Below are 26,970 nucleotides of genomic sequence, written 5' to 3'. Positions count from 1 at the left end.
AGGAAATAGTGAGTCATCCATCTGTCTGGAGCAGTAAAACAAACGACTGTGGAGTGTCAATGAACTGTTAGACCAATGTCCTAAAAAACAAGAAATGTCTATATCATAAAGCGCTGTTAGAAGTAAACACTTATCACAACACTAGCGTTTTACATTAATCCTTAAATTACCTACAGCTCACTACTGGTGGGGTCTACATAGTGCATGATATTGAACAGTTTTAAACTGTTACAACACTGTAAAGACGTAACCAAAATAATTGGGTGGATTCATTGTGAAATACATAAGAAATGTCAGCGGGAATTTATGGGAATAATTGAAATTGATAACATCTTTGTTTAAATTTCTTTTTGTGACTCATGCTATTATGAACTCTATAATCACATACAGACCCCACCAGTAATTCTAGGGGATTAAATTACTGAGGCTTCAATGATACCTTGGACTTCTTTTCATTACGCAAAGTTTCAAGTCTTACCCTATTAACCTCAACCACCATTTAATATGAACTATAGTGATTGTTAAATATTGTTGTTCTAAACTCATCAACATGTCGGTAATTCCTTAAAATACCACTAAATAAGTTTTATGATATTCGTTAAGACAAAACCAAGAGAGATGTTGTTTAGCAAAAGATACATTATGGATTATGCTATGCCCACTAAAGAAAACGAAACGCTTTTGTTTAGCACTGCTAAGCCACTGGAGGGTCCAAAAATAGATAAAATAGACAAGCATGATATGTATATATATATATATAATCATCGTAAGGATATGACATATAACAAGAGTGAAAGAGAAATAACATACAGTACGACATCATTTAAATAAACTGTTATGTATATAATGTTGTATGACAATAATAATATAAAAAATAGTTCTATATAAAGGTTAATTGATCATCAATTTAGCAGTGGGTAAAGAAACAGAATACAATTTAAACTATATGTGGTATACAAACGTATGTTCAACTTTTTCGTTTTATATTATTCATAAAATGAATGTTTCGAATTCACTCTGAATTTTTCTCTTCGCAAATACGTGCTTTCAAAGTTTCAACAGTAGATCGTCCTTCAGGGAATAAGAATAAATTTCTTTCACTCTAGTTACCTACTGTTCTATGTCGTTTGCTTATGGTTTCACGCGTTTTCTTTTGAGACAGGTTTTTTCTATAAGGTAGAGTATACGAGGGCTGTTCAAAAAATACGCGGACTGTTTGAATTGCGCGGCTCCAGTTGGTTCCAGGGGAATCCGCTTGGTGTCGCTAGGTTCGCACAGATCAGCTGATTACGACGCCATTTCCCGATTGCAGATATCTTCATTTGTGTATTAGCTACGCGGTTTTAAATGAAGTGCGATTTTTTCTTTTGGCGGATTTCAGAATGAATGACCTGAAGGAGCAACGACTTGCTGTGAAATTTTGTGTTAAACTTGGAAAATCTGCGACTGAAACTTTTGCTATGCTTAACACGGTTTACGGTGATGTTGCTATGAAGCGTACGGCATTTTTCAAGTGGCATAAACGTTTTAAGGATGGTCGACAGTCCATTGAAGATGATGAGCGTCCTGGACGTCCTTCCACGCCAACTGACAACCCACACGTTGACAAAATCAACACCCTGGTGCGAGCAAATCGACGTCTGACTGTCAGGGAGCTTGCTGAAGAATGTGGGATATCAGTTGGATCTTGTTACGAGATCTTGACCGAAAAATTGAAGATGCACCGCGTTGCTGCGAAATTCAGCCCTCAGAACTCGTGAGTTTTTGGCCAAACACTCGATCACTGTTCTTCCCCACCCCCTCTACTCACCTGACGTTGCTCCTTGCGATTTTTTCTTGTTCCCCAAACTCAAAAGACCCTTGAAAGGAAGAAAATTTGAGACGATTCCCGAGATTAAGGCAAATGCGACGAAGAAGCTGGAGAACATTACAAAAGAAGCGTACCAGGACTGTTTCAACAAGTGGAAACACCGTTGGGATAAGTGTGTGCGTTGGGGAGGAGAGTACTTTGAAGGGGTCCCAGACCTGTAACTTCTAAATGAAGTACATTTTGTTTTATGACGCCAGTCCGCGTATTTTTTGAACAGACCTCGTATATTTCCGAATTTTTATTGAAATTATCAATAGTCACAGGGTTTGTACATGAACACAAAAAATGAACACATTATAGAATCTTGCATATACTTCTACGTTCTCTCACTGTTGGTAAGAATAACAGAATATCTAAACATAACTTCAAATCTCTTGTGAATAAGCACATATATGAACTTTGATTGATATTGAATAAATAAACAATAATTTTCACTTTCCTTTTCTATTGTGTTTGGTCTCTTTCTTAAAATTCAATAATAACCAGATAATTCTGATTTACTTTATGATACATTTTTTTATTATTCCTCCTGTTATCTGTCGTAGCTACCTGATAATACCACATAATAAGGTAGTAAGGAAAAGTTTTGATTCTGTGATTACAAACTTTATTGTGGCAGTTTCTAAATTTGCTGTTTCCTCAATGAGTACACTTTACTATACACGTCTTAGCTATGGTATAAGTTAAATTGAAATAAGAGGAAACTGCGTTTCCTATAGGAAGAAGAGCTTACAACTGAAACAGTTAATGGCTGTTTGAGAGTGTGATCAGGTTCTGATGAAGTTTTCACCTGGATGTTGGACGTTTGTCAATGGCATGAAGACCCTTAGCCACAATTTTACTTAAGCAGTATATGCAATTCTAAAAATGCCAAGGGAACTTACACTGAGAGGACTGCAATGAGTGAAATGCCTGTTCTATGTTAATAATGTTTTGGCATGTGATTATTTGCTGTTGAAATCTTGAGTACGGGGCTTTACCAAAAAATAAAGGCCTGAAATTGAAACTAAGGAAATGTTAATTTATAGATGCACATTTAACGTTCCATGGTCACATTGTGAGAAGAGAAGAAGTCTCTACAGTTGTAAACTATCTCCTGAAGACGACCTAAGAAGGTCGAAACATTGTTCTGAACTTTATTTTGATTAAATCCACACCAGCCGTCTTGAGATACATTTTTACTTCAAGTGGGTTTCTCGTCATCACAAATCTCTACAGATCCATCAAAGATGGAAAGTGTGCAGTTCTAACTTTAACCTATGAAGAAACAAAAAATACACAGTTTCCTTAGTCGTATACTATTGATCATTAGAGGCCACTGATACCCCATTATTCTCTTCTCACTAAAGCTGATTCACATTTTAAATACACTGAAAACTATGAACAAGTACTCAAGTAATTAAAATTACCATGATATTGAAAATGTGCTTTAATTGACGCTGCGATGTTGGCATGTCTGTGAAAAACATTGTTCATTCCTACTCAATACTGATTTCGACAGTCGTAGAATTGAAGGTGTATTGTTGTAGCTGAAAGACGAATAGAAAGTTTAATGATGCAAATAATTGTTTTTAGTTCTATTCTTTATTAAATATCACTATTTCTACACTATAACATTCACCAGTAGTATCATCACCTAGGCCGACAACATGGAAGCACCATCAAATTATGGCACCAACTCACGACAGTTTGAGCACTTGTTAAATTATCTGATTTTTGACACCATGTATGAGTCAAAGCGATTTATAACATCGACATTAAATTATACAGTAGGAGATCCACTAGTGGATGAATACCATAAGTAATGTTTTAAGAAAACGAAGAATCCTGTAATACAGCATAAACTCAAGAACATAGCAAGGATGCATATAACCTGTGGCACTTGTATATAAAGATATAAATGCCGGAAGGTATGTTCTTTATCATTACTATAAACTGTTGAACACGGCCACCAAGATATTACATGTTGAATTAAACTACTAGTTTAATTCAAATTAAAACACTGCTTATGGGATAAACATTCTATGGTGTTCTATGATGTCATTATTGATTACTTAATAAACCGGGCTAATATTCTAGTACTCTCAGTTAGTGATGTGTTAGCGGAGCACTGTATACCACAGCTTGGCTCATCTCAATAAATTCACAATGACCTACGGAACTTATTACACCAGACAGATATTTATTGAATTATTGAAATTATTGCGTGTGGAAAAAAAATCACATTTTGCCTTATCGTCACCCCTCCAAACTCTGAGGGCTTTAGTAAAATAATATAAATTATCAAAAGGGTATTTATAAACTGTGTTAATACCAAGAAAACCAACTGGGATGAAAACTTGCTGCACATTTTAATATTGTACTACACAACTGAACAGAGACAGACTGACATAGAAATACTGCTTCCTGTGGAGGTGATATATGGTCTTTCCCTATAAAAGATGTTTCTCAGTATCTGCAAGAATATGCGAAAGGGTTAAGCGTTGTAAAGTTTCATCTATATTTGCTCAGATGATCACGACTTAACCTGATATGCCTCCACATTGAACAATATCGGACACAATAGCCTTTCACATTACACTGCCAGATCAAAACAGCAAAGTAGATAGAGGTTTGGGATTTCTACAAGTGGAAAAAGAATTGGCACGTTGGAGGATAAAGTACAAAACTTTGGTATGAACTTGTCAAAATCTGCAAGTACTTGACAAGGAACAAGAATATTATCTAATAGACCACTACTGCCAAATGTAACTCGTAGGCTGCACTTTAGGATCTGTTGTTAGGATTCTAATAAACAGATATCGTTTTGTAATGATTATTGTACTCATTATGTTTTCACTTTATTTTAGTTTTATTTGTGTGTGTGTGTGTAAAATATGTCATATTGCTCATAATCGTTGATAACTTACTGTTAATCATACAAGTGTTTTGGAAATGAAAACGGTATAGTATTACATCTTCATTATTATATCCAAAACTGTTATTAATGTTGTTATATTTGTCATGTGATCTATAAAATAGCTAGTGTTTACTTGGTTGTTGCTAACTTAATATTCCCCATACAAGTGTCTTGTGCACAAATAAAGTGAAAAATTCGATAAACTGTAATACAATTCTCTTTAATAATTCATCAGTTATTTGATTCCCATGTATTTTGTGTGTCAGTCAGAATAATGTGTGTGTATGTATCTTGAGTTTAAAATGTAATCTAAGTGTAATTTCATGCGTAGTATGTATATGTGTGTGTTTTTCGAGGTGGAAAAGAAATTACACGGGTTTCGTAATGAATATGTCGAATTTCATTTAATTAAATTTTCCTAATTAGTGACACCCTGAAGAAAAAGAGCAAAGAGACTCTTTAGTATGCAAATACTTATTTAATAATTCTTGTTTCCTCGAGCGAGTAATGTGAATGTTGGACGTTCATCCTGGACTTCAAAAAACCATTTCCACATAGATGTTTGTATAGTCTTAACAACAGAATGTTAGTCAAGTTACTTTTGTTCTGGGTCATTCCTCATAGGTTTCATGTGAACTTTCTCAAGATATTGGTTGCTGTAAAGTACACTGGATAAGGTGATGTTTTTCATTGCCAGATCGGGGTCATGTCTTGAGATTATACATACTCTTTAATTTTTTACATTGAAATGGTTAACAGTGACGTGAGTAGTGTATGTACACTGAAAAGAATAACACTATATAATGTTGTACAGAATAAACTGTTCTCTCAATCTAGAACATAATCTCTGGAGATTCCTTCAGATGCCCAATACAAATCTTGATTTTCGTCCAGTACACTTGTTCGCTTCGTTTTTGAACAAAAATGTTACCTTTCACTTTAGTTTTACATTGTGTTTTGAAGTTAGGTGTAAAATAATATCAGGTGAAGTTGAGAGAATCTAGGAAAATAATGAACTTTGGTCAGTCTTCACAAAGAAACTGACGATGATCGAAGAAGGTCGAAACGTTGTTCGCTCTTCTACATAAAAAATTTTCTCAACCCAAACCAACCGTTTTTACATATATATTTTTCTCTACTGGTGGGTTTTCTCGTCATCTCTGACTAGGTATAAAGGTGTTCCTTTGTACTGGTTTATTTTGGGCTTCAGTTGTTGTATAAGTAAAGGTTCTTTAATTTTGTGTTTGCTATATTTGTTTCTTTGTTTAGTATTTGGGTGTTTCCTATAGTTATGTTGTGTTTATTTGATTTGTAGTGTTCGAAAACATGTGAAGGTGACTTTCTGTGTTCTTTGAATCCGTTTTCCATTTTTCTACTTGTCTCTCCAATATAGAAGTCGTGGCAGTTATCACATTGTATTTTATAAATAATGTTGGTGTTGTGTTTGTCAGTGTGGTTTTTACATGGTATAGACCTTAGTTTTGTTTTATCAACTCAAACGAGCCGTTTTTACAGTGGAAAGTTTACAATATTTATATCTATTAACTGGCTAGATCAGGTTGTAATGAATAAACTGTGCTTTATATAAACATTCTTGATAAGTACTATAAAACATGGTTCAGCAGATTAATATAAGAGTTGACCACTTGAGAGTACGAGTTGATAGTTTTATTTCATTGAATAAGGTTGTAGTTGACAAATTATTCTTTACGTATCAGACACTCAAGTATAAATAATTGTTAAATAAAATATATTTAAGAAATTACAGGGAGTAAGTTTATTAATTGTACGAAAGTGCCTTGAATTAATATTCAAAGCCATAACGTTAAGGTTAATTTGTTTGTTTGAAATTAAGCACAAAACTACACAACGGTCTATCTGTGCTCTTCTCACCACGGGTATCGAAGCCTGGATCCTAGCGGTGTGAGTCCGCAAACATGCCACTGTGCCACTTGGGAGCAAAGGTTAATTTGCACTGATTATCCTTTGTTGTAACTTTGGAGTAACATTTAAGGTTTTCTTTATTAAATGGAGGTTTAATATAAAATAAAGTTTTAGCCCTCTTGAAAAAAAAGGTAATTTCAGGTGAAGTATTGTATACCTTCTAAAAGACTGTATCGTCATTGTACATATTAGTTAAGATGTTTATATACTCATTTCTTAAAATTATTAAGTTTCCTTGACTGAAAATTCAATGTCGTAAAATAAATTGATTTAATCCTGCATATTGGTTTTTATTTATATGTGACGGTTCTTTTTGTATTTCTAATTTTATTTGTTTATTAAATGTAGTCTATGAAAGTAAGAAATCAAACAATTTAGAAATACTAAGGAATAATGAAACTTTATAAAAACGATGTCACAAGTCCCGTGCTGCACATGGAACTATTTCTTTCATCGTCGATGGTGCTCAGTCAAACGACCACGATTACGCATTATTATCCAACGCCACAATTTTGAATGTGGAAAACTCTTGCGACGGCTGGTGAATTCAATTTTTGATCATATATCTTGAAAAATACCTCCATAAATAATTCACTGTACGTAGAAAATTTCAAGACCACATTTAAGTATATAAGAGTCACAAAGATAGGTTGGAGTTGCATTGGTTAAACGTGAATAGTATACGATTGAATGAAATACTGTGATTCCAATTTTTTTCGGCCATCTTTGTCTTAGAAATAGCAGTTTAATTTGAATGTAGCTTGAAATCTGTGAGTCTTCGACAGTGTCAAATCCTTGTTTGGTATCTTATTAATGATAGCAGGAAATATGCCCATCTTTATTATATTGTTGTTTTGAGTCTATTTACAACCATATAGGCCTCATGAGGTCGTTGCTCTGAGTTGGTTTGATATGTGGTTTTGAAGCTAGTTGCTGCTGTAAATGCCCTTCTGTGCACGTTCTTCTGATCCTATGAAATACATTTGAGACTTGCATCTTAAAAACGTGCTTATTGGTGTAGATCGTTTAAAAGTCTTGTTATAAGAATATCTTTCCTCTGCAACTGGCGGCACTGCTTTATCAAATGATTACGAATTCCTCGTGAACCAAATCTACGAGAGCTCAAAACGTTGTCGTGAGATCAGCGCTCGCATTTGCAGAAAGACGTCATTTTATTAGTTCGTTTGTAATTAAGCACAAAGTTGCTCAAAAGACTATCTATGCTCTGCCCACCACAGGTATCGAAAGCTGGTTTCTATCTTTGTGAGCTGAAAGACATAGTGCTGTGCCATTTTATTAGCATATGCAAATTATTTTTATAAACGAAATTAACCTTCTGTATCTGGTTATATTATGAATTAAAAGTAGCTTGATTTACAATATTTTAATAAAATATTTCAAAAAGTCTCATTTTATATCATACATTTAACTTGAATGGTTTCTTAACGCATTAACTGAGCTACAGTTAGGTCTGCCATGATCTTGTGGTTACGGAGCTCGATTCGAGATCTGCGGTCGGCAAGTTTGAGTTCCATAATCGAACTTGCTCGTCATTTTAACTGTGGGATCGTTATAACGTGACAATAAATCCTAATTTTCGTTGGTTAAAAGTAGCACAAAAATTCATTTTGAGTCGCGCTGACCAACTGTCTTCCTTCTAGTCTATCACTTCTAAATCAAGCATGACTAGCGCAGATAATCTTGAGTGGCTTTCCACGAAATTTAGGGTGAAGATCAATCAATAATATATATATTTTACGTCTATAATAGTTACTAACAATCATTTTACAGGCTTACTACAGATTTTAACATGTATGGTAAATATTATTAAAATACTAATCTACCAAGTATCATAAGCCTAGTCACAGGTCTATGAAAATAATTTTGTAGACTAAGTTTAGCTAAATGAGACGTGGTGGTGGAGTGTATTTTTAAAATAAAATTTCAAAACGTGAATCAATATAAAAAGGTTATAAAAGTGCCACAATTTTAGATATATTTCTATATGAAAAGCTGAATTATAAAAAACTTTATTAAACCTAGGCTTACCATAGCTAGTTTCAGGTACACGCATGTCAAGCGCGAAGTGGTCATGACGAACAAATCCTTTATTCGGTTGGCACTGGACTCATCTGAACTAATGAAGCCACTTTCCAAACAATTCCACAGTTGAAGGCACACAAAAAATCCTTTGAGGCATTTTTGAACTATTATATTTATGAAGCACAGAGAAAGCACGATAACATGGCGACACAAATAACATAATAAATATAAACATCCGGATACCTGACTATATACAAGGACCGCATCGCTACTGGCGCTCTATAATGGTATAATTAGTAGAGTCTCTTGTTAACACGCTTCAAAAAATGGAGCCTTTACAGAGAGACAAAAGTTGATCAAAACTGAGTCAAAAATATTTATGAATGAATAACGAATATAAATTTTGTTCACAGTGTTTTATGTTACCTTCAATTAGAGAAGGTTGCTTTCTACTATGTTACTGTAACCTGACGTGTTCTGAACTTAACTGTTTCTCCTTTTTTGTTTGTTTTGTTTTTGTAATGTAGGCCTAAAGAAATTTAAATATTTTAGTTTCTCGTGTTTTTTTGTATTGTAAAGCACGGGACAGAGTGTAATATTTAGCCTCACTGTGACAGTATTAACAAATATTTATTAGAACAATTAGGCGTTCAATGAAAACATTTGTTTTTATCAGATGATGCTCACAATAATTTCATGATGTTTCAATGCTTGCTTTTTGCGCTTTGCTCTGTTCGCATATGTGCATATAAGTATAGGTTAAGTATGAGGCCAAAATATATAATTTTAAATGTGGCGGATGACTTTCAGCATTTTGACCAACTGAGGAGTTAAAAGCACTCTTGTTAAGTACAGGAACCCCAGTGGCCCAGCGAGTAGTAACTTTACTAATAAAGCCAAACTAATTAAAGCTGATGAAGGGCATGTTTGAAAGTTGATACCTGAGTATCCTGAAACTTAAAATTAATTTTAAAACATTTTGTTTGTTTTTTTAATTTCGCGCAAAGCTACTCGAGGGCTATCTGCGCTAGCCGTCCCAAATTTAGCAGTGTAATACTAGAGGGAAGGCAGCTAGTCATCACCCGCCAATTCTTGGGCTACTCTTTTACCAACGAATAGTGGGACTGACCGTCACATTATAACGCCCCCACGGCTGAAAGGGCGAGCATGTTTGATGCGACTGGGATTCGAACTCGCGACCCTCGGATTACGAGTCGAACGCCTTAACGCGCTTGGCCATGCCGGGCCCATTTTGTATTTCAACTAGTTGTTTGGCTGTTTTCAATATTTTCCAAAAGGTACACAGGGGCTACCTGCTCCAACCATTTCTAATTTCGAAGTGATAGATTAGAAGAAAGGCATCTAATCAACAACACTAATCTCCAACTATTGGGCTACACTAATCGAATAGGAGGATATGTCACGCATACATATGACCCCAAAGGGTAGAGCGTGCATTTGTGGCAACATTATATAAAGCTTGAGCCCTCGAACTGACAGTCTAGCACGATAGTAAATTTGACCACATCTGGCCCACAATTAACTGGACCATTACCTTAGGATACACAAAACAACAAAATATTATAAATACCTTCCTGCTCACATATTTTAATTAACTGTGCCAATACTTTAAATATAAAACAAAACAACTCAATATTTAATATAAATAATCACCAACAAAATCTATTAAATATCACGATAAAACAAGTCAAGGTGTCGTTCCGAAATATAATAACACTGGTAAACTAAGTAAAGATGCAGATACGAAGTGTAATAACAATGTTAAACTATGTTAAGGTGTCGTTCCGAAATATAATAACACTGGTAAACTAAGTAAAGATGCAGATACGAAGTGTAATAACAATGTTAAACTATGTTAAGGTGTCGTTCCGAAATATAATAACACCGGTAAACGAAGTCAAGACGCAGTTCCAAAACATAATAAGACTGATAGACTAAGTTAAGGAGCAGATACGAAATACGATATCACTTCTAAACTAAGTCTAGATGCTGTTCCGGAATATAATAACATGAGCAAATTAGGCCAAGGTGCTCTTCCGGAATATAATAACACTAGTAAACTGTTCTTAACAGGAGACATAATTTTTATAATAATAAAAACAGTTTACTAACGGTTCTAGTAACAGTCATCTTAAGTCTCAGCCTGAGAATGAGCAAGTTCTCTTTTATTCGGAGGCTCTGGTCATCATTGGCCTTTGCTAAGATTTTAAACCAATTCGAACGGACGAAAGATGTTGTTTTAGGTAATTCGTGACACCTGAGAAATTGAATTGATTTTTGTTCAAGTAAGGTACGTTACTAAGAGGAAAAAAAATACACAAGTGAAAATCGAACCTCATTGGCTTACTAAAAACATAAAGGAGAAATTTAGAGACAAATGGCATATTTGAAATTGAGAGCTAGAATGGAAGACTTACAGAAGAAATATAGACCAGAGTGTCGCTAAGAATTACACTAAAATAAAACAACAACAAGGGCCTGTGAGAAACGACTGGTTTGTAATGTTAAGACTAAGAGTGAACATTTTATAAATACGTTACAGGTTATCAAAATGTTAAAATGGGAATTTAAACATTAAAAGATGCTTATAACAATGCTGTTGTTTTATTGTTAAAGCTTTCGCTGTGTTTGTTTTTAAAGAAACCTCTTAAGAGTTAATATAAATAACAGTTTATGAATACACACCATCAAGGAAGGAATGGAGAATTTCACAATTGTAAAGCCACACCATTTACTGGATATTCGTCATCCACTCTCTCTTCCTAGTCCCTCTCTATTCTTGAACATTCTTCATTCCAGTTGGTGTTTTAATAGAGTAACTAAATCACATTATAAATGTTTTATACTACTTTTGTAACACTTCCAAAGTATTTGTAGCTTTGTCAAAAATATAATCTGTACATTTTAATAAAACATAAAATATATTTTTATGTTTCTGTTATCAAACTGCTAACTAAGATAAAGTAGATATACACAGTTATAAGCTTTGTGATTTAAATAAGGTGTTTACTTAAGTGTTTTCGAATTGTTCACTTTTCTTCTTTAGGAGATGAATAGCGACCTATTTGAAAGCGCTTTAGTTTTGGGTGTCATTTGATAACCATTACAACTTTTGTATGTGATCCTGTATGGTTACTTCTTAACCAGGAGGTACTTAATTGTTTATTATTTTTTATCTTAAACTATCAGGTTATTGCAAATATTAAATAACAAAATGATACAACGATATGCAGTATATATAATACTTTAGATTGCTACTGCATGAAACGTTTAGTTTTTTTTTTAAGGGCAATTTATATAACCACGTATTTAATCTAACTGGTCTTTTCACAATTCATCCCTCCTGTCAGTAGTACTGGCATTGAAGTCTACATAAGAAGTGAAATACTGATAGCAACCTGACTCCCGGTCGCACTAAAACATGTTTGTCCTTTCAGCCGTGTGTGTAGGGGGGGGGAGTTATAATGTCACGATTAATCCCACTATTCGTTGGTAAAAGAGTAGCCCAAGAGTTGGCGGTGGGTGGTGATAACTAGCTGCCTTCCCTCTAGTTTTACACTGCTCAATTAGGCACCATTGGGAACTTCATAATTAGTCAGACTCAGAAGCTTGGTTAGAGAATAATGTAAGAACGTAATGTTAGCTGGCATTTCTACTGATGTCGGTATGGTAGACAGATAAGATAAAAATATCTTTTGTAACTCTAATTTTTAGTCCTTTCCTTCAAATGTATCAGTTTATAACATTTTCTTTAAATAGTGATAAAAACATTTTATTTCATATGTTTTGAGGAACAGTTCGAAGGTGTAGCTAACAAACTATTTTCTATTACACCAGGTAACAAATTTTGTTAGTGGATAGTACGTGTTATTTCTTAATTGATTATGTTGTAAAAGCACAGAAAATGGCCATCATTCCCTTCAAACTTTGCTTTTGTGACCTGGATAATGATATTTAGAAATTAACCTATCTTCTATGTAAACACGGGCAAATTTACATAAGGTCTGAGTAAAACAACATATGAATCAAGATTTACATGTATTTACACTAAAGTTATACAAAAGTTGACGAAAATGTTTAGAAGTGAGTAGGTTTTCAAGATTTGCGACTGTAATGTAAATCACTTTCACGTATCAGCCCCCAAATATAGTCTCCTATCATGTTTTCGTTGTACGCTTTTTGGTAGCGGCGTTCAATGTCCAATATATCTTGGTGAAAGCGCTCATCTTGCTCCTCTGAGTATGCTTCCATGATTTCTTGAATTTATCAAGATGAGCGTTAAGGATATGGAATTTAGGGATATTCTGCAGCCCATTTTGCAGTAGTTCTTCACCAGAGCCTCAACCAGTTCCACATAGTTTTCTTCACAAAAATAACTTTTGGTTTACATAATTCTTGAGGACAGGCATGGCTCTGGTAAAGCCTCAAATGTAGGTTTGGGTTGTACAGCAAAATGGGTTGTAGGATGTTTCTGAAAGGCCATATCTTTTATGCTAATCTTGATAAATTCAAGGATAACATGGGAGCATACTCAGAGAAGCAAGGATGCTTCTCTGAGTATGCTCCCATGTTCTCCTTGAATTTATCAAGACGAACTTTAAGGATATGGAACTTCAGGGACATCCTGCAGCCCATTTTGCCGTAGTTCTTCACCAGAATCTCAACCAGTTCCACATAATTTTCGGCCTTGTGATTGCTCAAGAAGCTCCAAACCACTGCGACAAAGCTGCCCCAAGCTTTTTGCTACCTTCCTACTGAGCTTCTTGGGGAATTCTGTGCACTCCAGGTTCTTCTTTATTTGTGGTACAACGAAGACACCAGCTTTGATCTTTGCCTCGGACAGCTTAGGGAAGAAGTCTCGAAGGTTCTTGAAGGCTGCATACTCCTTATGAAGAGCTGTGACAAACTGTTTCATAAGACCCGATTTTATGTGCAATGGTGGGAACGACACCTTCTGAAAATCCACTAGTGGTTCACACTTGACATTGTGCCTCCCCACAGAGAACTCTGTCAGTGTGGCCAGTGCTTCCTGTTGTAGTGCGCTCCCGTGTCCCTGCTGTCCCAAAAGCAAAGATAACAGGGAAACTTGGCAAAAAGCCTCCTTGGAGACTCATCAGGAATGACACCATTTTGAAGTCTCCGATAACCTCCCAATCACACTCATCACACTTCAAGGTTTCTAGCAATGTCTTGATGCTGTTGTATTCCTCTTTCACAAAGTACGTTTTCGCTCTTGTCTTGATAAATTGGCCACATACATAGCAGAATGCGTCTGGAGAATGCTTTCAGCTTCTTGATGCCACTTCTGATAAAATCAGATAGGTCTATGTGTTCGCTTTGGCAGCTAGAACTAAACTGAAGTGATGAGTGGTGAGCCCTTGTATACATATTACTATGGAAAGTTCTAGAAAAATCTAAAATGTTCTTGAAAATTCTCCTAAGTTCTACAACATTCTAGAAAGTTCTTGAAAATTCTTGTAAGTTCGAGAAGATTCTCTATCAACTACTCAGCACTGAATCTACCTGGAATGTTCTTTAAAATGGGTAAATTTGAAAATTTCATTACCCAGGTCACAAAAGCAAAGTTTGAAGAGAAAAACAGGTCTTTTCCATTTACTTTAGGCATAAACAATTAAGAAATAACACTTTCTATTCAGGAATAAGAAAAACTAAAAATTTTATTACACAGTGTTTTTTGTGATTATTCCAAATCGATGTCCAAAGGATGCAAATATTTTTGTACCTTTAAAGAAATAATAGGTGATGAAATATCTCTACACACAAAAGACTCAGAAATGAATGATTAGTTCGTCATTGTAAACAAATCATTTGGTATAGGATTCATAAGGTCTATTGTAATTTTTGTCTAAGAGCATGATGTAAGGAAGGTCTAGGGTTACAGAGACTGGTCTTCTTTGATGGAATAATTTATCACACAGTCATTATAACTTATAACTCAACATTTAACATCTATGTCTGTGTTAGGTCAATAAAATTTACTATGCGGATTTCACTTTGTATGAAAAATGCTATAGTTTGTTGAAGGTGCTAGATGAAACACTTAAGTGATTTTAGAAGTTAGTGAGGTAATATCATTTTCTCGAAGAGTTAAATTTTTATGTGTATAAAGTTGAGCAGAGCACATATGATGATCACTTAGTTACTCTGATGAAAAATTTGAATCTTGCCTCTCTCGTACAGTCCAGCATTGTTTGAGCAGCCTTCTGTTGTGCAGCAATTTTCAGTTTCTCCAGAAACAGAGTTTACAAATCATCAGAACAAATGGAAAGTACTTTATGCAGAAAGTTTTTAACGATGTTAATTCTGGATTCAGCATCAGTTACTATTAGAGTTGGTGTACCTGTAATAAACAAGACATGTTCAAAGGTAATATAAGCACAAGTTTATTGTTCGTTGTTTGTTTTTGAATTTCGCGCAAAGCTACACGAGAGCTATCCGCGTTAGCCGTCAATAATTTAGCAGTGTAAAGATTAGAAGGAAGATAGTTGGTCATCACAACCCACCGCCAACTCTTGAGTTAGTATTATACCAACGAATAGTGGGATTGACCGCACATAATTACGCTCCAACGGCTGAAAGGACAAACATGTTTGGTGTGACGGGAATTCGAAGAGTTTATTAATAGGCCTTTAAAGAATTGGTGATAACTTTAACAGCAGAAGAACTGTAATATTTACTGGATATTCACCAATATCCCTCTCCTCCAGTTTGTAGTATATTATAAATTTTTCCATGATCTGAAACGAATTTGTCAAAAGTTTCGAAACTTAAACAACATACATTCAGCAAGAAATACTGAATACAATTCCTGAGAGGAAGTTAGTTCCTCCTAGTTTACCTTTGTATCATCAGTAGCAGGTATTTACTTAAGTGCAAAGCTACACGAGTGCTATATGCGCTAGCCGTCCCTAATTTAGTAGTGTAAGACTAGAGGGAGGGCAACTAGTCATCACCACCCAACGCCAACTTTTGGGCTACTAACTGGGTTATCTGCGTTATGGTCATCATAGAGACCAAACTCATAATTTTAACATTGTAAGTCCTCGACATTACCAATAATGTTAGGAAAGCTTAACAGTGGCTACAGAGGCGGGTATTTGCTATGTCCCAAGTCTTTTCCCCATTCCCATGTTAAGTACCCTTTAAATAAAGGTGTATTGTAAGTACACCTGTAATATAGATATATATTTGATAAAAACTAGCTTAACACGTAGTTGGTTTGTTAGTTTTAGTATTTAAGAATAATTCACATACAACTTAAAGACGAGCCAGTTTGTATCATTTTTCATACTTTCAATTGTAACTTATTTTCGGTCTCTGTGATAGACATTTTGTTATAAAGAACAGTCTTGAAGATCTGTATAATAGAAAAGTACATGGTAAATAAATTGGTGCCACATTGAAAATAAAATAGTTCAGTTTTAATGTGAACTAACGACATGCCCTGTTCTTTAGTAACACGAGCCACAAGTTCTAATCAGCTATGTATCAACTTGAATACACTTTACTTTGAAATTTAATTCCTTTAATGTTAAAGTTTGTCACTACTATTTATTTGTTAACGCTTATAAGCGTTTGCTATAAAATCGTCAAGGTTCAAGAGAATTATTCTTAGCTAATTCTCTCTAGGCATTCATGTATGAGAATATTTCTACACGCACGCACACACATATATATATATATTAGTCAGACACTCTCGAAGTTCCAGCGCAGAGACCTAATCTTTTGACCATAGCAGCAAAACGGAAGGATAGCCGGAAGGATGCCTAGCGGAAGACCGGAGAAAAGATGGAGACATAAATTGAGTGTCTGCACGACAAAATCAAGAAGTGATAGAAGAAGTGTTTTTATTTAGTAAAGTCATTAAAACCTGAACTAATATGTACCAACAACTTTCACATAAGTATTTTAACAGAAATAAAACAGCAAGTAAAGTAAAAACTGTGGCCAAGTGGATTTGTTTGTTTTTGAATTTCGCGCAAAGCTTCACGAGGGCTATCTGCGCTAGCCGTCCATAATTTAGCAGTGTAAGACTCAGGGGAAGGCAGCTAGTCATCACAACCCACTGCCAACTCTTGGGCTACTCTTTTACCTACAAATAGTGGGATTGACCGTAACATTATAACACTCCCACGACTGGGAGGGCGAGCATTTTCATATGACGGGGATTCGAACCCGTGACCCTCGGATTACAAGTTGAGTGCCTTAACCACCTGGCCATGCCAGGCCGTCATTAATTGGGTAGATAACTAAAAGGTTGATTAGTTTGATTATGTAATTACAGTTTTTATTTGTGACTCGTGCTACCTCAACCGTATACTAGCGATTGACATTGTTGATGATTTGAATTAAATTCAAGTTTTTAATGAGTTTTGTAGTTCACTATTTTTGTAACTAAACAAGATAATTATGCGATTAAAGAATGTGGAATCTGTTTTGTTACATGAGAAAAACAATTTCATTGCTTAATAACTCGCAGTTTACACGTTAACAATATTTTGTTAATTGTATCTTTATCTTAAAGTACTGAAGAAAATCTATTCCTGGAGTAAACATGTGAATATTTTTGTAGTACACGTAAAGAACAAAAGTAATATGGGCATTGCTATCTTCAGACAGCAGGTGCTACTAACATTGCGTTTGTGCACTTGGTAATAACAACATTTGGCAAATAGGTTCACTGAAGTGTGACTGAAAGATTTTGGACAAAGGGATTTTATAAATCTGTCCTCAGGCAGAATTCATTTTCTACGTGCTACCATGTGACGGCTTTAAAATCTATACGACGACAAGTGGCGAAATACATACATTTATTTTTGATAGAAGACAAACACAAACCTTTTTGTCTATTTAAATTTTCCAGTTCATTTTTAGAAACTGTTGCTCATTTTATTAAGTTGATATGATAGGAAATTCTTAACAGTAGACCTTCACATAAACATCTCTAAGACTACGGATTTGCAACATTAAGGTATTCGGCTTCCCTTTGTGGATCTTACGTGAAATACGCAGACACAGAGATTGATGTAGTATTTTTTAGTATAGAAGAGGAAAGAAATGAAAGATACAGTTTTAAACAGCGACTTTCACGCTCTGACTTCTGATAGATATATTTATATAAGTATATATACAAGGTAATACAGTCCTTTCTGTAACTGTGATATCGTAATAGTAACCGTTTCCTGTTAAGAAGCTAATATTACATAGTAATATATATATATATATAAAATTTTCTGAACATTCATAAAAATTAACTGCCCGTTTTGTTTTGTGAATCCTCGCATTGGCTGGTTTTATTCGAGCGCTTGACTGATAATGCGAGAGTCGCGAGTTCGAATCCTCGTCACGCTGAGCATGTTTATACAATCAATCTCATTATTCGTCAGTAAAATGTAGTCCAAGAGTTGACGCTAAGTAGTGTTCGCTGTGACTAGTTACCTTCCCTCTATCACTTTCACGCAGAAACGGCTAATGCAAAATGGACGTTGAATAGATTTGGGCAAAATTCAACAACTAATCTCGCAATTTTGTGTATTTTTATTACTTCCTTTCATTTTTTTTACAATGTATCTCACATGAAGATAACTTGAGAATGACAGTTTTGTGTTGTCTGTCTCGTAACAGTAATAATGCACCTGGTCAGTACAGGTATACCTGAAACGTCGTAAAGTCAACATCTAAATCCTATTGTTATCTTAGTAGATAGCAGAAGACCTTGTAAAAATAAAAGATGAATAAGAAAATCAAATTCAGGAAGCACAATTATTCTCTAAAGTATATTACTTTTCTTCTGAGAATGGTTTATAATATGGTTGGTGTCATAAATCACGATAGTGGTTCATAATAGAGATCGCCCAGAAATTTCACAATTTTTTTTTATAAAATAGGACAAAAATCATCTTAAAAAGCAAACTTGTTTTTGAAACAACACTTAAGACCATCTATCTTAGTGGCTAAGGTAGCTAAAATATTCATGATAGTAAAAAAAATAATTTCCTGAATATTAGATAAAGTTCCAAAATCATCCATTTGTTCTTCCTATTATTATTCATATTACACATGTTTTGCAAGCCCATAGTAAAAACGACAGTAAATATTTTATTGAAGCCTAGGCAAATACCAAAACAAAAAAACTTCCTGTGTGTGTCATGGAACTATTTTTATATTGATTCTTGAAAGAAAAAGACAAATTTTATCCATTTTTTTCATTGCTAGTGGTCAAATTCTTCTTTAAAGCTACTCAAGTCCTGAAGCCTACAGCAAAAAACTGCTAGGTGTAATGCACCAAAATCTATGCATGGCTGCTAAATAAACTCCTACGAAGGTTGTAGGACTTGTTGTAAGTTTATATTTCCACACCCTAAATTTTTAAAACTATTTTTTTAGCAACAACTGTACAAACTAGTCGGAAACGCTTCTTTTATCAGAACAAATAACAAGTTATGCATACTTACAACGCAAACTCCAAAAAACGGTAACGAATATTTTACCGAAAATTGCACAGTAGTAATGAATGCAAAACTGAGTATGTCGTAAGCTAGACCCAAAATTAGTTCAAGCATCTTCCTTTTTCATCTTGAAGGATTTCTTTAAGTTTTTTAATGTCCATCACTCAAAAATCGTGAAACAATTTGTGCAACTTATAGCACATTAATTAGGAACTGCCAGATTACACCCTTTCTCGAGTTCGCTGTTGTCTTTGCCTTTACGTGGTTTTATTAGACTATTTCAGCCAGGTTTCTAACGTTAGGCGATTACTGTTGTAGAGGCCCGGCACGGCCAGGTGGTTAACACAATAGACATTATCCTAGGGTTGCAGGTTCGAATCCCCTGACGGCTAGCGCAGATAGCCCTCGAGTAGCTTTCTGCAAAATTCAAAATCAAACAAACAAACAAACAATCCTTTGTACACGACACTTGTAAAAAGTAAACTAACTGGGCTAGAAACAGTATATACACTATTTTCTCCTATTAAAAATCCCCGTTTGACTCCACTAAAATTGATAATTACAGTAGACATAAAATCAAAATGGGAATTTGTAGCAATTTGTAGCTTGAAACAAGAATGTAGATATTATTTCTAGCCTACTTTGTTTACTTTTTTAGTCCCTGGTTGTTCGCCTGAAAATATAATATTTGCATTTTGATTCAGATGGTTCCTATACCTTTTTGACGATCCCTATTGCCGTTTTTCAAATTAGAGAATTTTAATTATCTTGTTTAAGTTAACTGTGGAGACACCAAAACAGGTATATTATCCACTAAGGCAGTTTCATGTCAGTTGTAACCGGCAAGATTTTTATGACGTTTTGTTAGTGGTCAGTGTATTTACTATTATGTATTTATTTTAATATCGATGTTTGTTTCAGTTAAATAATATATTTAGAAATGCTTGTAACTTATAGTGTTCGATATGTGTTGCGAAATTCCAGCCTATTCTCTAAATTTGTAGAAGATTCTTGAGTGTAAGGATTAGCAGTATATGTTTTACACTGTTGTCAACTGAAATTTCTAGCATCTCACCTTAACGTTTATAAACTGACACAAGAAGAGACAATTTTATATTGTTGGTTTGCTTCAGTTAGTATTCTATTTACTTCGAAAGCTATAACTCTGATAAACGCATATTATTCGGTAAACTACAGATATTTTACTGGGAACGTTTATAAATTTCGAACATTACAAACCGTTCAACTTCAGAGAACTGACTTCGGACGTTAGTATTTCTAGGAGAATATCAGATATCTTACCCTGTGAAAAGTCAGTTTGTAAACCGTGTAACCCAGTCAAGGGAATTATACCACTTTAGTAATTTTGAATTAATTTGTTCATCGTAAACCTTCAACAAAATATTTATTTCCTGACAAAATAAAAGACTCAGTATTGTTTGTAAGTTTGTAAAACTCTTGTACATAAATCATCATTTGTAGTAACTTTTATTATAAGTTATATTGTTGTTTGTATATTCAAATATATTTGTATTAAGAAAGAAAATTGAGCGTATCAATCTTGTTGACAAATATTATAAATTTGAAGCCTATCGACCTTCCATTAACTTCTAAATTAACATTAAAATTTCAAGCTATTTGAAATTTTAATACGTAACATAATAAATCGGAGACTCGTCCGAGATAAATTATAATACGTAACATCAAGTGTTTAAGAACCAAAAACTGATTTAGGTTTAAGTCATGCCAAGTACAAAAATGACGCCCGGCATGGCCAGGTGGTTTGGTCGCTTGACTCGCAGTCTGAGGGGCGCAGGTTCGAATCCCTGTCACGTGAAAAATGCTCGCTCTTTCAGACGCAGGGGCGTTATAATGTACGATCAATCCCACTATTCATTGGTAAAAAAATGTAGTCTAAGAGTTGACGATGGGTAGTGATGACTAGTCAGTTACATTCTCTCTAATCCTACACTGCTAAATTATGAACGGCTAGCGAAGATATCCCTTGTGTAGCTTTGCACAAAATTCAAAAACAAAACAAAATACGAAAATGATAAATTTCAATTAATAGTTGAATGGCAAACATGATTACAATGAAACAATAAAGGTCTTTTCTTAATTCGAATTGTTGCGATTTATCCAAAAACTCGAGTATGTTTTGTTTATTGAATAACAAGTGTTATAAATAGAGTCCTAATTATGTGAATATGTTTTGTGTTTATAAAAGCCTAGTTATGTTATTGTGTTTTAGTTTTACATATTATTAATCTCTTGTTTCTTTGTTTTTGAATTTCGCGCAAAGCTACATGAGAAATATCTGCGTTAGCCGTCCGTATTTTAGAAGTGTAAGACAAGAGGTGTGTGTGTGTATTCTTATAGCAAAGCCACAACGGGCTATCTGCTGAGTCCACCGAGGGGTATCGAACCCCTTACTTTAGCGTTGGAAATCGTAGACTTACCGCTGTACCAGAGTGGGACCAAGACTAGAGGGAAGGAAGCTAATCATCACCACCTACCGCAAACTCTTGAATAACTCTTTTACCAACGAATAGTGGGATTGACGGTCACATTATAATGCCCGCACGACTGACAGGGCAAGCATGTTTGGTGTGACGGGGATTGAAACTCACGACTCTCAGATTACGAGTAGAGCGCCTTAACCACCTGGCCATATCGGACCTTATTAATCTCTTGCTTACTGACATTTCGCACTGACCAGTTGAAAATAGCAACAAGTCTAATATTCATATCAACCGAGCGTGGACCAGATCTGCGGGACCAACATTTGCACCTCTTTACAAACAAACAAAAAATCGCGCTTTTTCTTTTGACGCTGAGTGCCTTTTAAGGGTAACGTTTAAATTTCACTATTCTCTCAAACCAGAACAGCCAAAAAGTTGGAAGTGAGCACTGTTCACTAGCTGCCTTCCGGCCCGACATAGCCAAGCGTATTAAGGCGTGCGACTCGTAATCTGAGGGTCGCGGGTTCGCATCCCCTTCGCGTCAAACATGCTCGCCCTTTCAGCCGTGGGGGCGTTGGTAAAAGAGTAGCCCAAGAGTTGGCGGTGGGTGGTGATGACTAGCTGCCTTCCTTATAGTCTTACACTGCTAAAGTAGGGACGGCTAGCACAGATAGCCCTCCTGTAGCTTTGTGCGAAATTCAAAAAACAAACAAACAAAACAAGCTGCCTTCCCTGTAATCTGCGAGTTCGAAATTAAAACGATTAGCGTAGGTACTAATTGAGTATCTTTGTGTGAATGTCCGAAAAATAAATAGCTGATTTTCATGTGATTACATGAGATGTATTTCAAATTAGTATGATGATTGCATTCCTTAAGCATTAAAAACAGATATATTGCAAATAGTTGTTTGTGATTACCTTTGAGTTACCTCATCTGGGTGAAAAGTTAACCTTTGGATTTATTATGTGATATGAAACCAGTTTCCAAGTGTATGAGCATTGGAAGACAAGCGACTATTTCTAGCCAAGACATGCTGATAATACATCAGAAAAAATGTTGACTATTTAGAAAACGTTAAATGTTATAAAGAAGGTTAAGCAGTGTAGTTTGATTCTAGATGTATATATAGATATAATTAATAGACATGAAACTTACATTCACGGCTTCCAGAAATGGACTTAACTAACACATGTACTGAGCGGCATGTTTTTGAATTGTAATTCACTAGCGGCAAAATAATTGTTGACAGACAAACCATCAGGCAAATAAGAGAGTAGAAGGAGGGGCTCCATCACTGCGCAGCCGTTAACCACGGCTACTGAGATCAGCTGATTTACTCCTATGTTAATTCTGCAGCGTGCTTCTCGTTCAGGAGGTGATAGGCCGGCGCTACTATTAATATTTCAACAGCAATTTGCTTTAGTAGCCCAGAGGCCAAACTTGAGACTTAAATATCTTGAGTCTCAACTGAAGAAGCGTCTCCGGCCTGACCTGTTACTGTATTTATAATATTAGCATTTTCATCTTTAGTCGAATGTTTCAGATGCTTGCTGTTTAACTTTAAGCACAGTTTCACTAGTGTGCCAGCACTGAACTAGCAGATAAACTATTAGCACGATTAAATAGTAGTACTAACAAAAGTCTCTTATTGTTCGTGTTTCAGTACATATTACTTATGGATGATACGTCCAGCATGGCACTCCCGAAGGTAGTCAATGTGCTTGTTCAATAGAAGTTTTACCTTGAACACGGTGTGGCTGCACACAACAGGTACCGAAGTGCCAAGAAGATATGGAACTTCTATGCTGCGAAGAAAGTTTGGGGGAAACAAAAACCTACGAAGATCCTGTGTTATATACTGATCGAGTTTTGCAAAATTCGTTACTGTTAGAAGATAGGTACACGGTCACGTCGTCCTATTTTAATTGTCTTCAAAAGGAACTCAAACCTTATATGAGAAAACTAGTTGCAACTTGGATGTGGGAGGTAAGGTGTTTGTAGTTGACGTTGTTTTATAGAACTTATATAATGTGGTTCAGTGATATTAGTACAGTAGTCTGGCTAGAGTTGTCTCTGTATGAAAATAATAAAACAAATTTAAGCACGCTGATGTACGATACGTTTTGTTTTTCAAACCATGTTCTCCCTACTTAATTTCAAAAATTAATTCAACAGTCTTTTGAAAATGTGAATCTAATTGCAAAAGAGAATCTTAGCATTTGTATCAGTCAACAGAATAATCTATTTGTGATTATATTGCTTTGTATGGAGCAGTAGCTACAATTATAATGTTTTAAGAATGGAAAAATGTTCGTTTAATTTTAAACAATTCGTGGAGTTTAAAACCTGCAGTAAAGGACCAGGTTGTTTAATAGTTTAGTCCATGTTTTATGGCGATATTGTATCATCAACGCATTAGTAAAAGAATATTTGAAATACGGTAATGTCACAACCTCTCCACAAAATTTAAGTTATCAAATAATTGTTCTAGTAACAATATTGACCTTAATTTATGGTAAAGTATTTAAAGTAAGATGGCCCAGCATGGCCAGGTGGGTTAAGGTGATCGACTCATAATCCGAGGGTCGCGGGTTCGAATTCCCGTCACACCAAACATGCTCGCCCTTTCAGCTGTGGGGGCGTTATAATGTCACGGTCAATACCACTATTCGTTTGTGAAAGAGCAACCCAAGATTTGGCGGTGGGTGGTGATGACTAGCTGCTTTCCCTCTCGTCTTACACTGCTAAATTATGGACTGCTAGCGCACATAGCTCTCGTGTAGCTTTGCACGAAATAAAAAAATATGTTAAAGGAAAGTATAATTGTGCTATATAATAGTTTGGTTGGTTTATATATATATATATATATAGTAACTAAAACTTCTAAATGAGAGATTGATAAAAAAATAACACCAACTACCAAGGTCATTGTTTCGACACTATTACTTATTCTCTGGCTAACAGACTTAGTAATTAGTGCACGAGAACTTTTTGTTGTTGTTGTTCCTTGTCATGATCAACTCTATGAGAAACACGAGCTGGCACAGTGTAGTTCGTGAACGCTGTCATTGTTCACATACTAAATTTAATTAGTCAAATAACGTAAGCTATTTTTAAACCGCGCCAGGAAATTAGAACAATTATATCTTAAATATTTAATGCAACTCGTTGTGTTGATAATCCTAAGTTATACATGATGATTCTAACAAGTATTTTTTTAATAATTTCTATATAAAGCTAAGAGCTGATGTGAATTAGAATTCAACTCTTTCTGGGCAACATCGGCGTTTGTAAAATTTAATTTTTACACAAACTGTTGCCTCAAAAAAGCGTCAAAATTTATGTTTACTATGATTTATAAAATTATATGTCCATGTTTCAAAGATTAAAAATGCAGCTATGGCTCATTTACGTTAATTTAAAGTCATTTTCGTTTTTATCCATAGACTTCTCTACTGAAAACACCTTGCGGTATGTCAGAAAAATGAAATATAGAGACAGGTAAATTTCATCATATACGGCTACGATTGAACTTATTGTGTTTATTTCACATCAGGTGTAAGGTATATCCGTGTTGTTAGTTCTCAACCACTTGGAGGATCAATTAAATTGCAACCCATACTTCCCACATTTATTCCAACCAAGTTATTAATTTTCAATGTCTTGAATACATTAGACAGACTGACTCTTCAGACATTCAACACTGTTTGTTTTTCATTTTTATTTCTCGCAGCTTTATGAATATTGGTATCGTGAAATAATCGTTATGCGTTACTGAAATGTTCTTGTAACATTTCAAAATGCGCAAGTCATGCAGTCTTGTTTTGTTTTTTGTCGTCATATTTATGCTATTTTAGTTTTGATTGTTCCAATAATCTTGAATCACGTGTATGAGAACGATATGAAGTTTAAATTATTTGTTAGGCTTACTTAAATAGCCAAATTGTTTAAAACAGTGTGCCCCAACCTTAATTCCTTAATCGTATAGTTAGTTAGATAGTGTGACTTAAATGTATACTGTTTGGAGAGGCATTTCATGAAGCAGAGAGAGTATATTAGATCGTTTATTTAAAGAACCTTCTTTTCATAAACTATGAATAAATAGTAAAGTTATACCACTGTCATACCATTTTACGAAATGCAAACGTTGGTTACGGTCGGTAACTGTATATTGATATAATTATAATAGCCCATTTCGTTTCAGGTTTGTGAAAACGAAAAATGTCGACAAGACGTTTTTTCTTTGGCCGTTAACTGCTTGGACAGGTTTCTCTCTGTTGTTAAAATTCGAAAAAGTCAGCTACAACTTGTCGGTGCTGTTTGTCTGTTCCTAGCGTCGAAAGTACGGCAAGCAAGAGCCATCTCAGCAGAAAAACTCTGTGCCTATACAGACAACTCTGTCACTTTGGAAGAGCTTCTGGTTAGTAATGGGTCAGAGATCGTTTCTTCTGTACGTAAGTTAAAGCAAAGGTTGTGATCTATGTGATATTATATCTTAGCGTAATAAATCAGTCCGAGCAATTAGCATTGGCGTTAAGGGTAGGCCAAGAAGGCAGCTAGCTGCCTAGGACACCAAATACTTGGAACGTATAGCGTGAGTAGGTGCACAGTTTTACCTTCTACCTAGGGCCTCAGTTAAACTATTACCAGCCAAGCTTGCAACTGTTATAATGATAAATTGTATCCGTTTGATGTGTAAACTTCCAGGTAAATAATTTTGAATTTTCAAGGTGCTATACATTTGTAGATCCCTCTGTACGCTCCAAATGTAAAATTAAATTGAAAATATAATCTAGACAACAATATTGTATTTTTCTATATGAAACTGAATATACGTACATGTATTTGTATGCTTTAAGTCTAACTATATCTCACGTTTTTCAAACAATACAAAGTTATGGTAACTGTAAACAATTTTAGAATTTGTATTATACGAAACGTCCGCATAAATTAACAGATTAATTATTATTATTGTGTTGGTGTACTAACGTTCAAATTAATAACTGAAATGTAATGTCAGTTCTTAAAATGAGGAGTGTTCGCGCCCGAGTCGCGCCAAACATGCTCGCCCTCCCAGCCGTGGGGGCGTTATATGTGCGGTCAATCCCACTTTTCGTTGGTAAAAGAGTAGCCCAAGAGTTGGCGGTGGGTGGTGATGACTAGCTGCCTTCCCTCTAGTCTTACACTGCTAAATTAGGGACGGCTAGCACAGATAGCCCTTGAGTAGCTTTGTGCGAAATTCCAAACAAACAAACAAATAA

The 26,970-nt window shown here is 35.1% G+C and overlaps 2 protein-coding genes across 4 annotated transcripts in view; one reads left to right on the top strand and one right to left on the bottom strand.

Annotated features, from left to right (window-relative positions):
* LOC143232544 (kielin/chordin-like protein) overlaps nucleotides 1–10,572 on the bottom strand; it is an 88,161-nt gene extending 77,589 nt beyond the window's left edge. The window contains exon 1 of the mRNA XM_076468114.1: nucleotides 8,763–10,572. The gene's annotated coding sequence lies outside the window, so the exon portion shown is untranslated. The remainder of the gene's footprint in view (nucleotides 1–8,762) is intronic.
* A 12,432-nt stretch (nucleotides 10,573–23,004) lies between these two features.
* Nucleotides 23,005–26,970, top strand: part of LOC143232542 (G1/S-specific cyclin-D2-like) — a 33,623-nt gene continuing 29,657 nt past the window's right edge. For all 3 annotated transcript variants that reach the window (XR_013017583.1, XR_013017584.1, XM_076468113.1), the window contains exons 1-2: nucleotides 23,005–23,695; nucleotides 25,914–26,129. Coding sequence is in view for 1 of the 3 variants with exons in the window: in XM_076468113.1 (XP_076324228.1) it covers nucleotides 23,501–23,695; nucleotides 25,914–26,129 (411 nt within the window). In the remaining 2 variants the exon portion in view is untranslated. The remainder of the gene's footprint in view (nucleotides 23,696–25,913; nucleotides 26,130–26,970) is intronic.

The sequence above is a fragment of the Tachypleus tridentatus genome, chromosome 11 (genome assembly GCF_004210375.1).
Source record: "Tachypleus tridentatus isolate NWPU-2018 chromosome 11, ASM421037v1, whole genome shotgun sequence".
NCBI lineage: Eukaryota > Metazoa > Arthropoda > Merostomata > Xiphosura > Limulidae > Tachypleus > Tachypleus tridentatus.
This window is presented reverse-complemented; position numbering and strand designations above follow the sequence as displayed.